The sequence below is a fragment of the Salmo salar genome, chromosome 14, assembly GCF_965601325.2.
Source record: "Salmo salar chromosome 14, fSalSal1, whole genome shotgun sequence".
NCBI classification, from domain to species: domain Eukaryota; kingdom Metazoa; phylum Chordata; class Actinopteri; order Salmoniformes; family Salmonidae; genus Salmo; species Salmo salar.
The window spans coordinates 55,075,125-55,089,362 of NC_138304.1; the positions used below are offsets into that span (position 1 = coordinate 55,075,125).

The 14,238-nt window shown below is 45.9% G+C and overlaps 2 protein-coding genes across 2 annotated transcripts in view; both read right to left on the reverse strand.

Annotated features, from left to right (window-relative positions):
- st6galnac3 (ST6 (alpha-N-acetyl-neuraminyl-2,3-beta-galactosyl-1,3)-N-acetylgalactosaminide alpha-2,6-sialyltransferase 3) overlaps positions 1-14,238 on the reverse strand; it is a 404,784-nt gene that overhangs the window by 114,872 nt on the left and 275,674 nt on the right. The gene's annotated exons all lie outside the window — the stretch shown is intronic.
- Positions 4,141-13,143, reverse strand: LOC145860313 (uncharacterized). Its single transcript, XM_082960670.1, has 3 exons — positions 8,979-13,143; positions 4,734-8,578; positions 4,141-4,146 (listed from the first exon to the last, which is right to left on the reverse strand). Exons 2-3 carry the CDS (start codon positions 7,320-7,322, stop codon positions 4,141-4,143), a joined length of 2,595 nt encoding a protein of 864 aa, XP_082816796.1. The 5' UTR covers positions 7,323-8,578; positions 8,979-13,143.

Consider the following 14,238-nt stretch of genomic DNA (forward strand, 5'->3'; position numbering starts at 1 on the left):
TTAGGACTGAGTTCTGCATAAGGACTGAGTGCTGCATTAGGACTGAGTGCTGCATAAGGACTGAGTGCAGCATTAGGACTGAGTGGTGCATAAGGACTGAGTGCTGCATTAGGACTGAGTGCTGCATTAGGACTGAGTGCTGCATTAGGACTGAGTGCTGCATAAGGACAGAGTGCTGCATAAGGACTGAGTGCTGCATAAGGACTGAGTGCTGCATAAGGACTGAGGTTCTCATTAGGACTGAGTGCTGCATAAGGACTGAGTGCTGCATAAGGACTGAGGTTCTCATTAGGACTGAGTGCTGCATTAGGACTGAGTGCTGCATAAGGACTGAGTGCTGCAATTGAACTGAGTGCTGCATAAGGACTGAGTGCTGCATTAGAACTGAGTGCTGCATAAGAACTGAGTGCTGCATTAGGACTGAGTGCTGCATTAGGACTGAGTGCTGCATAAGGACTGAGTGCAGCGTTAGGACTGAGTGCTGCATAAGGACTGAGTGCTGCATTAGGACTGAGTGCTGCATTAGGACTGAGTGCTGCAAAAGGACTGAGTGCTGCATAAGGACTGAGTGCTGCATAAGGACTGAGTGCTGCATTAGAACTGAGTGCTGCATAAGGACTGAGTGCTGCATTAGGACTGAGGTTCTCATTAGGACTGAGTGCTGCATTAGGACTGCGTGCTGCATTAGGACTGAGTGCTGCATAAGGACTGAGTGCTGCATTAGGACTGAGTGCTGCATAAGGACTGAGTGCTGCATTAGGACTGAGTGCTACATCAGGACTGAGTGCTGCATAAGGACTGAGTGCTGCATTAGGACTGAGGTTCTCATTAGGACTGAGTGCTGCATTAGGACTGAGTGCTGCATAAGGACTGAGTGCTGCATAAGGACTGAGTGCTGCATTAGGACTGAGTGCTGCATTAGGACTGAGTGCTGCATTAGGACTGAGTGCTGCATAAGGACTGAGGTTCTCATTAGGACTGAGTGCTGCATTAGGACTGAGTGCTGCATAAGGACTGAGTGCTGCATTAGGACTGAGTGCTGCATTAGGACTGAGTGCTGCATTAGGACTGAGTGCTGCATTAGGACTGAGTGCTGCATAAGGACTGAGTGCTGCATAAGGACTGAGTGCTGCATAAGGACTGAGGTTCTCATTAGGACTGAGTGCTGCATTAGGACTGAGTGCTGCATTAGGAAGGAGTGCTGCATTAGGAAGGAGTGCTGCATAAGGACTGAGTGCTGCATTAGGACTGAGTGCTGCATTAGGACTGAGTGCTGCATTAGGACTGAGTGCTGCATTAGGACTGAGTGCTGCATAAGGACTGAGTGCTGCATAAGGACTGAGTGCTGCATTAGGACTGAGTGCTGCATTATGACTGAGTTCTGCATAAGGACTGAGTGCTGCATAAGGACTGAGGTTATCATTACGACTGAGTGCTGCATTAGGACTGAGTGCTGCATAAGGACTGAGGTTCTCATTAGGACTGAGTGCTGCATAAGGACTGAGTGCTGCATTAGGACTGAGGTTCTCATTAGGACTGAGTGCTGCATTAGGACTGAGTGCTGCATAAGGACTGAGTGCTGCATAAGGACTGAGTGCTGCATTAGGACTGAGTGCTGCATTAGGACTGAGTGCTGCATTAGGACTGAGTGCTGCATAAGGACTGAGGTTCTCATTAGGACTGAGTGCTGCATTAGGACTGAGTGCTGCATAAGGACTGAGTGCTGCATTAGGACTGAGTGCTGCATTAGGACTGAGTGCTGCATTAGGACTGAGTGCTGCATTAGGACTGAGTGCTGCATAAGGACTGAGTGCTGCATAAGGACTGAGTGCTGCATAAGGACTGAGGTTCTCATTAGGACTGAGTGCTGCATTAGGACTGAGTGCTGCATTAGGAAGGAGTGCTGCATTAGGAAGGAGTGCTGCATAAGGACTGAGTGCTGCATTAGGACTGAGTGCTGCATTAGGACTGAGTGCTGCATTAGGACTGAGTGCTGCATTAGGACTGAGTGCTGCATAAGGACTGAGTGCTGCATAAGGACTGAGTGCTGCATTAGGACTGAGTGCTGCATTATGACTGAGTTCTGCATAAGGACTGAGTGCTGCATAAGGACTGAGGTTATCATTACGACTGAGTGCTGCATTAGGACTGAGTGCTGCATAAGGACTGAGGTTCTCATTAGGACTGAGTGCTGCATAAGGACTGAGTGCTGCATTAGGACTGAGTGCTGCATTAGGACTGAGTGCTGCATTAAGACTGAGGTTCTCATTAGGACTGAGTGCTGCATTAGGACTGAGTGCTGCATAAGGACTGAGATTCTCATTAGGACTGAGTGCTGCATCAGGACTGAGTGCAACATTAGGACTGAGTGCTGCATTAGGACTGAGTGCTGCATTAGAACTGAGTGCTGCATATGGACTGAGTGCTGCATTAGAACTGAGTGCTGCATAAGGACTGAGTGCTGCATTAGATCTGAGTGCTGCATTAGGACTGAGTTCTGCATAAGGACTGAGTGCTGCATTAGGACTGAGTGCTGCATAAGGACTGAGTGCAGCATTAGGACTGAGTGGTGCATAAGGACTGAGTGCTGCATTAGGACTGAGTGCTGCATTAGGACTGAGTGCTGCATTAGGACTGAGTGCTGCATAAGGACAGAGTGCTGCATAAGGACTGAGTGCTGCATAAGGACTGAGTGCTGCATAAGGACTGAGGTTCTCATTAGGACTGAGTGCTGCATAAGGACTGAGTGCTGCATAAGGACTGAGGTTCTCATTAGGACTGAGTGCTGCATTAGGACTGAGTGCTGCATAAGGACTGAGTGCTGCATTAGGACTGAGTGCTGCATTAGGACTGAGTGCTGCATTAGGACTGAGTGCTGCATTAGGACTGAGTGCTGCATAAGGACTGAGTGCTGCATAAGGACTGAGTGCTGCATAAGGACTGAGGTTCTCATTAGGACTGAGTGCTGCATTAGGACTGAGTGCTGCATTAGGAAGGAGTGCTGCATTAGGAAGGAGTGCTGCATAAGGACTGAGTGCTGCATTAGGACTGAGTGCTGCATTAGGACTGAGTGCTGCATTAGGACTGAGTGCTGCATTAGGACTGAGTGCTGCATAAGGACTGAGTGCTGCATAAGGACTGAGTGCTGCATTAGGACTGAGTGCTGCATTATGACTGAGTTCTGCATAAGGACTGAGTGCTGCATAAGGACTGAGGTTATCATTACGACTGAGTGCTGCATTAGGACTGAGTGCTGCATAAGGACTGAGGTTCTCATTAGGACTGAGTGCTGCATAAGGACTGAGTGCTGCATTAGGACTGAGGTTCTCATTAGGACTGAGTGCTGCATTAGGACTGAGTGCTGCATAAGGACTGAGTGCTGCATAAGGACTGAGTGCTGCATTAGGACTGAGTGCTGCATTAGGACTGAGTGCTGCATTAGGACTGAGTGCTGCATAAGGACTGAGGTTCTCATTAGGACTGAGTGCTGCATTAGGACTGAGTGCTGCATAAGGACTGAGTGCTGCATTAGGACTGAGTGCTGCATTAGGACTGAGTGCTGCATTAGGACTGAGTGCTGCATTAGGACTGAGTGCTGCATAAGGACTGAGTGCTGCATAAGGACTGAGTGCTGCATAAGGACTGAGGTTCTCATTAGGACTGAGTGCTGCATTAGGACTGAGTGCTGCATTAGGAAGGAGTGCTGCATTAGGAAGGAGTGCTGCATAAGGACTGAGTGCTGCATTAGGACTGAGTGCTGCATTAGGACTGAGTGCTGCATTAGGACTGAGTGCTGCATTAGGACTGAGTGCTGCATAAGGACTGAGTGCTGCATAAGGACTGAGTGCTGCATTAGGACTGAGTGCTGCATTATGACTGAGTTCTGCATAAGGACTGAGTGCTGCATAAGGACTGAGGTTATCATTACGACTGAGTGCTGCATTAGGACTGAGTGCTGCATAAGGACTGAGGTTCTCATTAGGACTGAGTGCTGCATAAGGACTGAGTGCTGCATTAGGACTGAGTGCTGCATTAGGACTGAGTGCTGCATTAAGACTGAGGTTCTCATTAGGACTGAGTGCTGCATTAGGACTGAGTGCTGCATAAGGACTGAGATTCTCATTAGGACTGAGTGCTGCATCAGGACTGAGTGCAACATTAGGACTGAGTGCTGCATTAGGACTGAGTGCTGCATTAGAACTGAGTGCTGCATATGGACTGAGTGCTGCATTAGAACTGAGTGCTGCATAAGGACTGAGTGCTGCATTAGATCTGAGTGCTGCATTAGGACTGAGTTCTGCATAAGGACTGAGTGCTGCATTAGGACTGAGTGCTGCATAAGGACTGAGTGCAGCATTAGGACTGAGTGGTGCATAAGGACTGAGTGCTGCATTAGGACTGAGTGCTGCATTAGGACTGAGTGCTGCATTAGGACTGAGTGCTGCATAAGGACAGAGTGCTGCATAAGGACTGAGTGCTGCATAAGGACTGAGTGCTGCATAAGGACTGAGGTTCTCATTAGGACTGAGTGCTGCATAAGGACTGAGTGCTGCATTAGAACTGAGTGCTGCATAAGGACTGAGTGCTGCATTAGGACTGAGGTTCTCATTAGGACTGAGTGCTGCATTAGGACTGCGTGCTGCATTAGGACTGAGTGCTGCATAAGGACTGAGTGCTGCATTAGGACTGAGTGCTGCATAAGGACTGAGTGCTGCATTAGGACTGAGTGCTACATCAGGACTGAGTGCTGCATAAGGACTGAGTGCTGCATTAGGACTGAGGTTCTCATTAGAACTGAGTGCTGCATTAGGACTGAGTGCTGCATAAGGACTGAGTGCTGCATAAGGACTGAGTGCTGCATTAGGACTGAGTGCTGCATTAGGACTGAGTGCTGCATTAGGACTGAGTGCTGCATAAGGACTGAGGTTCTCATTAGGACTGAGTGCTGCATTAGGACTGAGTGCTGCATTAGGACTGAGTGCTGCATTAGAACTGAGTGCTGCATAAGGACTGAGTGCTGCATTAGAACTGACTGCAGCATTAGGACTGAGTGGTGCATAAGGACTGAGTGCTGCATTAGGACTGAGTGCTGCATTAGGACTGAGTGCTCCATTAGGACTGAGTGCTGCATAAGGACTGAGTGCTGCATAAGGACTGAGTGCCGCATTAGGACTGAGTGCCGCATTAGGACTGAGGTTCTCATTAGGACTGAGTGCTGCATTAGTACTGAGTGCTGCATTAGGACTGAGGTTCTCATTAGGACTGAGTGCTGCATTAGGACTGAGTGCTGCATTAGAACTGAGTGCTGCATAAGGACTGAGTGCTGCATTAGAACGGAGTGCTGCATAAGGACTGAGTGCTGCATAAGGACTGAGTTCTGCATAAGGACTGAGTGCTGCATTAGGACTGAGTGCTGCATAAGGACTGAGTGCAGCATTAGGACTGAGAGGTGCATAAGGACTGAGTGCTGCATTAGGACTGAGTGCTGCATAAGGACTGAGGTTCTCATTAGGACTGAGTGCTGCATAAGGACTGAGTGCAGCATTAGGACTGAGTGCAGCATTAGGACTGAGTGCTGCATTAGGACTGAGTGCTGCATTAGGACTGAGTGCTGCATTAGGACTGAGTGCTGCATTAGGACTGAGGTTCTCATTAGGACTGAGTGCTGCATAAGGACTGAGGTTCTCATTAGGACTGAGTGCTGCATTAGGACTGAGTGCTGCATTAGGAAGGAGTGCTGCATAAGGACTGAGTGCTGCATTAGGACTGAGTGCTGCATTAGGACTGAGTGCTGCATTAGGACTGAGTGCTGCATTATGACTGAGTGCTGCATAAGGACTGAGTGCTGCATAAGGACTGAGTGCTGCATTAGGACTGAGTGCTGCATTATGACTGAGTTCTGCATAAGGACTGAGGTTCTCATTAGGACAGAGTGATGCATTAGGACTGAGTGCTGCATAAGGACTGAGGTTCTCATTAGGACTGAGTGCTGCATAAGGACTGAGTGCTGCATTAGGACTGAGTGCTGCATTAGGACTGAGTGCTGCATTAGGACTGAGGTTCTCATTAGGACTGAGTGCTGCATTAGGACTGAGTGCTGCATAAGGACTGAGATTCTCATTAGGACTGAGTGCTGCATAAGCACTGAGTGCAGCATTAGGACTGAGTGCTGCATTAGGACTGAGTGCTGCATTAGGACTGAGTGCTGCATTAGGACTGAGGTTCTCATTAGGACTGAGTGCTGCATTAGGACTGAGTGCTGCATTAGGACTGAGTGCTGCATTAGGACTGAGGTTCTCATTAGGACTGAGTGCTGCATAAGAACTGAGGTTCTCATTAGGACTGAGTGCTGCATTAGGACTGAGTGCTGCATAAGGACTGAGTGCTGCATAAGGACTGAGGTTCTCATCAGGACTGAGGTTCTCATTAGGACTGAGTTTCTCATTAGGACTGAGTGCTGCATTAGGACTGAGTGCTGCATTAGGACTGAGTGCTGCATAAGGACTTAGTGCTGCATAAGGACTGAGGTTCTCATTAGGACTGAGTGCTGCATTAGGACTGAGTGCTGCATAAGGACTGAGTGCTGCATTAGGACTGAGTGCTGCATTATGACTGAGTTCTGCATAAGGACTGAGTGCTGCATAAGGACTGAGGTTCTCATTAGGACTGAGTGCTGCATTAGGACTGAGTGCTGCATAAGGACTGAGGTTCTCATTAGGACTGAGTGCTGCATTAGGACTGAGTGTTGCATAAGGACTGAGTGCTGCATTAGGACTGAGTGCTGCATTAGGACTGAGTGCTGCATAAGGACTGAGTGATGCATTAGGACTGAGTGCTGCATTATGACTGAGGTTCTCATTAGGACTGAGTGCTGCATAAGGACTGAGTGCTGCATTAGGACTGAGTGCTGCATTAGGACTGAGGTTCTCATTAGGACTGAGTGCTGCATAAGGACTGAGGTTCTCATTAGGACTGAGTGCTGCATAAGGACTGAGTGCTGCATAAGGACTGAGGTTCTCATCAGGACTGAGGTTCTCATCAGGACTGAGGTTCTCATTAGGACTGAGTGCTGCATTAGGACTGAGTGCTGCATTAGGACTGAGTGCTGCATAAGGACTGAGGTTCTCATTAGGACTGAGTGCTGCATTAGGACTGAGGTTCTCATTAGGACTGCGTGCTGCATAAGGACTGATGTTCTCATTAGGACTGAGGTTCTCATTAGGACTGAGGTTCTCATTAGGACTGAGGTTCTCATTAGGCCTGAGGTTCTCATTAGGACTGAGGTTCTCTTGGTCTGTATGGTCTATATACATCCACGGCATTCTCACTATCCACAACACCCCTCCTGTTCATCAGGTAGACAGATCCAATTTACTGTCTTTCTGTTTTCAAACACATGAAATGAGAAACTGTCATTGTTCCTGAACAGTGTACGGTGTTGTGCATAACGCATTCTGTCAGTGATGTGTGTGTGTATTCGGTGTGTGTGTGTGTGTGTGTGTGTGTGTGTGTGTGTGTGTGTGTATTCGGTGTGTGTGTGTGTTGGGCCATGCGTTCTGTTCTGTAGTGGATCTGAAGCAGTCACTAGATTGCCGTGGTTACCACTATAAAACACGTCTCTGTGTGAAAAAGGGAACCAATCACATCCTGGCAGACACATTAAAAAACCCGTTGTGAACAGAACCTCTGACCCTGTCTCTGTCTAATTAATCTAGAACAGGAATATAACCTCAGTCCCTGTCTCTCTGTCTGATTCAACAGGAATATAACCTCTGTCCCTGTCTCTCTGTCTGATTCAACTAGAACAGGAATAGAACCTCTGTCCCTGTCTCTCTGTCTGATTCAACAGGAATAGAACCTCTGTCCCTGTCGCTCTGTCTGATTCATCTAGAACAGGAATAGAACCTCTGTCCCTGTCTCTCTGTCTGATTCAACAGGAATAGAACCTCTGACCCTGTCTCTCTGTCTGATTCAACAGGAATAGAACCTCTGTCCATGTCTCTCTGTTTGATTCATCTAGAACAGGAATAGAACCTCTGTCCCTGTCTCTCTGTCTGATTCAACAGGAATAGAACCTCTGTCCCTGTCTCTCTGTCTGATTCAACTAGAACAGGAATAGAAACTCTGTCCCTGTCTCTCTGTCTGATTCAACAGGAATTGAACCTCTGTCCCTGTCTCTCTGTCTGATTCAACTAGAATTGGAATAGAACCTCTGACCCTGTCTCTCTGTCTGATTCATCTAGAACAGGAATAGAACCTCTGTCCCTGTCTCTCTGTCTGATTCATCTAGAACAGGAATAACCTCTGTCCCTGTCTCTCTGTCTGATTCATCTAGAATTGGAATAGAACCTCTGTCCCTGTCTCTCTGTCTGATTCAACTAGAACAGGAATAGAACCTCTGTCCTTGTCTCTCTGTCTGATTCATCTTGAACAGGAATAGAACCTCTGTCCCTGTCTCTCTGTCTGATTCAACTAGAAAAGGAATAGAACCTCTGTCCCTGTCTCTCTGTCTGATTCAACAGGAATAGAACCTCTGTCCCTGTCTCTCTGTCTGATTCAACTACAACAGGAATAGAACCTCTGTCCCTGTCTCTCTGTATTGATTAATCTAGAACAAGAATAGAACCTATGTCCCTGTCTCTCTGTCTGATTCAACAGGAATAGAACCCCTGACCCTGTCTCTCTGTCTGATTCAACAGGAATAGAACCTCTGTCCCTGTCTCTCTGTCTGATTCATCTAGAACAGGAACAGAACCTCTGTCCCTGTCTCTCTGTCTGATTCAACAGGAATAGAACCTCTGTCCCTGTCTCTCTGTCTGATTCATCTACAACAGGAATAGAACCTCTGTCCCTGTCTCTCTGTCTGATTAAACTAGAACAGGAATAGAACCTCTGTCCGTGTCTCTCTATCTGATTCATCTAGAACAGGAATAGAACCTCTGTCCCTGTCTCTATGTCTGATTCAACAGGAATAGAACCTCTGTCCCTGTCTCTCTGTCTGATTCAACTAGAACAGGAATATAAACTCTGTCCCTGTCTCTCTGTTTGATTCAACAGGAATAGAACCTCTGTCCCTGTCTCTCTGTCTGATTCAACTAGAACAGGAATAGAACCTCTGTCCCTGTCTCTCTGTCTGATTCATCTAGAACAGGAATAGAACCTCTGTCCCTGTCTCTCTGTCTGATTCAACTAGAACAGGAATAGAACCTCTGTCCCTGTCTCTCTGTCTGATTCAACAGGAATATAACCTCTGTCCCTGTCTCTCTGTCTGATTAAACTAGAACAGGAATATAACCTCTGTCCCTGTCTCTCTGTCTGATTCAACAGCAATAGAACCTCTGTCCCTGTCTCTCTGTCTGATTCATCTAGAACAGGAATAAAACCTCTGACCCTGTCTCTCTGTCTGATTCAACTAGAACAGGAATTGAACCTCTGTCCCTGTCTCTCTGTCTGATTCATCTAGAACAGGAATAACCTCTGTCCCTGTATCTCTGTCTGATTCATCTAGAATTGGAATAGAACCTCTGTCCCTGTCTCTCTGTCTGATTCAACTAGAACAGGAATAGAACCTCTGTCCTTGTCTCTCTGTCTGATTCATCTTGAACAGGAATAGAACCTCTGTCCCTGTCTCTCTGTCTGATTCAACAAGAAAAGGAATAGAACCTCTGTCCCTGTCTCTCTGTCTGATTCAACAGGAATAGAACCTCTGTCCCTGTCTCTCTGTCTGATTCAACTACAACAGGAATAGAACCTCTGTCCATGTCTCTCTGTATTGATTAATCTAGAACAAGAATAGAACCTATGTCCCTGTCTCTCTGTCTGATTCAACAGGAATAGAACCCCTGACACTGTCTCTCTGTCTGATTCAACAGGAATAGAACCTCTGTCCCTGTCTCTCTGTCTGATTCATCTAGAACAGGAACAAAACCTATGTCCCTGTCTCTCTGTCTGATTAATCTAGAACAGGAATAGAACCTCTGACCCTGTCTCTCTGTCTGATTCAACTAGAACAGGAATTGAACCTCTGTCCCTGTCTCTCTGTCTGATTCATCTAGAACAGGAATAGAACCTCTGTCCCTGTCTCTCTGTCTGATTCAACAGGAATAGAACCTCTGTCCCTGTCTCTCTGTCTGATTCAACAAGAACAGGAATATAACCTCTGTCCCTGCCTCTCTGTCTGATTCAACGGGAATAGAACCTCTGTCCCTGTCGCTCTCTCTGATTCATCTAGAACAGGAATAGAACCTCTGTCCCTGTCTCTCTGTCTGATTCAACAGGAATAGAACCTCTGACCCTGTCTCTCTGTCTGATTCAACAGGAATAGAACCTCTGTCCATGTCTCTCTGTCTGATTCATCTAGAACAGGAATAGAACCTCTGTCCCTGTCTCTCTGTCTGATTCAACAGGAATAGAACCTCTGTCCCTGTCTCTCTGTCTGATTCAACTAGAATTGGAATAGAACCTCTGACCCTGTCTCTCTGTCTGATTCATCTAGAACAGGAATAGAACCTCTGTCCCTGTCTCTCTGTCTGATTAATCTAGAACAGGAATAGAAACTCTGTCCCTGTCTCTCTGATTCATCTAGAACAGGAATAGAACCTCTGTCCCTGTCTCTCTGTCTGATTCATCTAGAATTGGAATAGAACCTCTGTCCCTGTCTCTCTGTCTGATTCAACTAGAACAGGAATAGAACCTCTGTCCCTGTCTCTCTGTCTGATTAATCTTGAACAGGAATAGAACCTCTGTCCCTGTCTCTCTGTCTGATTCAACTAGAAAAGGAATAGAACCTCTGTCCCTGTCTCTCTGTCTGATTCAACAGGAATAGAACCTCTGTCCCTGTCTCTCTGTCTGATTCAACTACAACAGGAATAGAACCTCTGTCCCTGTCTCTCTGTCTGATTCAACTACAACAGGAATAGAACCTCTGTCCCTGTCTCTCTGTATTGATTAATCTAGAACAGGAATATAACCTCTGTCTCTGTCACTCTGTCTGATTCATCTAGAACAAGAATAGAACCTATGTCCCTGTCTCTCTGTCTGATTCAACAGGAATAGAACCCCTGACCCTGTCTCTCTGTCTGATTCAACAGGAATAGAACCTCTGTCCCTGTCTCTCTGTCTGATTCATCTAGAACAGGAACAGAACCTCTGTCCCTGTCTCTCTGTCTGATTCGTCTAGAACAGGAATAGAACCTCTGTCCCTGTCTCTCTGTCTGATTCATCTACAACAGGAATAGAACCTCTGTCCCTGTCTCTCTGTCTGATTCAACTAGAACAGGAATAGAACCTCTGTCCCTGTCTCTCTGTCTGATTCAACAGGAATAGAACCTCTGTCCCTGTCTCTCTGTCTGATTCATCTAGAACAGGAATAGAACCTCTGTCCCTGTCTCTCTGTCTGATTAAACAGGAATAGAACCTCTGTCCCTGTCTCTCTGTCTGATTCAACTAGAACAGGAATAGAAACTCTGTCCCTGTCTCTCTGTCTGATTCAACAGGAATTGAACCTCTGTCCCTGTCTCTCTGTCTGATTCAACTAGAATTGGAATAGAACCTCTGACCCTGTCTCTCTGTCTGATTCATCTAGAACAGGAATAGAACCTCTGTCCCTGTCTCTCTGTCTGATTCATCTAGAACAGGAATAGAACCTCTGTCCCTGTCTCTCTGTCTGATTCATCTAGAATTGGAATATAACCTCTGTCCCTGTCTCTCTGTCTGATTCAACTAGAACAGGAATATAACCTCTGTCCCTGTCTCTCTGTCTGATTCATCTTGAACAGGAATAGAACCTCTGTCCCTGTCTCTCTGTCTGATTCAACTAGAAAAGGAATAGAACCTCTGTCCCTGTCTCTCTGTCTGATTCAACAGGAATATAACCTCTGTCCCTGTATCTCTGTCTGATTCATCTAGAACAGGAATAGAACCTCTGTCCCTGTCTCTCGGTCTGATTCAACTAGAACAGGAATAGAACCTCTGTCCCTGTCTCTCTGTCTGATTCAACAGGAATAGAACCACTGTCCCTGTCTCTGTCTGATTCATCTAGAACAGGAATAGAACCTCAACCCTGTCTCTCTGTCTGATTCATCTAGAACAGGAATAGAACCTCTGTCCCTGTCTCTCTGTCTGATTCTACAGGAATAGAACCTCTGTCCCTGTCTCTCTGACTGATTCAACTAGAACAGGAATAGAACCTCTGTCCCTGTCTCTCTGTCTGATTCAACAGGAATAGAACCTCTGTCCCTGTCTCTCTGTCTGATTCATCTAGAACAGGAATAGAACCTCTGTCCCTGTCTCTCTGTCTGATTCAACAGGAATAGAACCTCTGACCCTGTCTCTCTGTCTGATTCAACAGGAATAGAACCTCTGTCCATGTCTCTCTGTCTGATTCATCTAGAACAGGAATGGAACCTCTGTCCCTGTCTCTCTGTCTGATTCAACAGGAATAGAACCTCTGTCCCTGTCTCTCTGTCTGATTCAACTAGAACAGGAACAGAACCTCTGTCCCTGTCTCTCTGTCTGATTCAACAGGAATAGAACCTCTGTCCCTGTCTCTCTGTCTGATTCAACAGGAATAGAACCTCTGTCCCTGTCTCTCTGTCTGATTCGGGCCTGCTGTCCGGACCTCTGGCGGTCTCTATGGGGTTACCATAGGGTTCAATTCTTGGGCCAACTCTTTTCTCTGTATACATCAATGATGTCGCTCTTGCTGCTGGTGAATCTCTGATCCACCTCTACGCAGACGACACCATTCTGTATACTTCTGGCCCTTCTTTGGACACTGTGTTAACCTGTTGGGGCTAGGGGGCAGTATTTTCACGGCTGGATAAAAAAACGTACCCGATTTAATCTGGTTACTAATCCTACCCAGTAACTAGAATATGCATATACTTATTATATATGGATAGAAAATACCCTAAAGTTTCTAAAACTGTTTGAATGGTGTCTGTGAGTATAACAGAACTCATTTGGCAGGCAAAACCCTGAGACATTTTCTGACAGGAAGTGGATACCTGATGTGTTGAATTACCTTTAAGCCTATGTCATTGAAACACACAGGGGCTGATTAATGTTTTGGCACTTCCTATTGCTTCCACTAGATGTCACCAGCCTTTACAAAGTGTTTTGAATCTTCTACTATGAGATCTGACCGAACAAGAGCCTTGGAACGGTGATGGCCAATTAGACTCTGGCGCGCAAGGTCATGTTGGGTACCCTCGTTCCAAAACGTTTTAAAAGAGAATGCATTCGTCCACCTTGAATATTATTCATGTTCTGGTTAAAAAAGGCCCTAATGATTTATGCTATACAACGTTTGACATGTTTGAACGAACGTAAATATATTTTTTCCCCTCGTTCATGACGAGAAGTCCGGCTGGCTTAGATCATGTGCTAACAAGACGGAGATTTTTGGACATAAATGATGAACTTTTTTGAACAAAACTACATTCGTTATGGACCTGTGATACCTGGAAGTGACATCTGATGAAGAGAATCAAAGGTAATGGATTATTTACATAGTATTTTCGATTTTAGATCTCCCCAACATGACGTCAAGTCTGTATCGCAACGCGTATTTTTCTGGGCGCAGTGCTCAGATTATTGCAAAGTGTGATTTCCCAGTAAGGTTATTTTTAAATCTGGCAAGTTGATTGCGTTCAAGAGATGTAAATCTATAATTCTTTAAATGACAATATAATATTTTACCAATGTTTTCTAATTTGAATTATTTAATTTGTGACGCTGACTTGACTGCCGGTTATTGGAGGGAAACGATTTCCTCAACATCAATGCCATAGTAAAACGCTGTTTTTGGATATAAATATGAACTTGATAGAACTAAAAATGCATGCATTGTCTAACATAATGTCCTAGGAGTGTCATCTGATGGAGATTGTAAAAGGTTAGTGCATCATTTTAGCTGGTTTTATGGTTTTGGTGACCCTGTCTTTGACTTGACAAAACATTACACACAACTCTTGTAAATGTACTGTCCTAACATACTCTAAATTTATGCTTTCGCCGTAAAACCTTTTTGAAATCGTAAAACGTGGTTAGATTAAGGAGATGTTTATCTTTCAAAGGGTGTAAGATAGTTGTATGTTTGAAAAATTTGAATTTTGACATTTATTTGGATTCAAATTTGCCGCTCTTGAATTGCACCTGCTGTTGATAGGGTGCACATCGGGTGGCACGCTAGCGTCCCACATAGCCCCAAGAAGTTAACAACCCTCCAGACGAGCT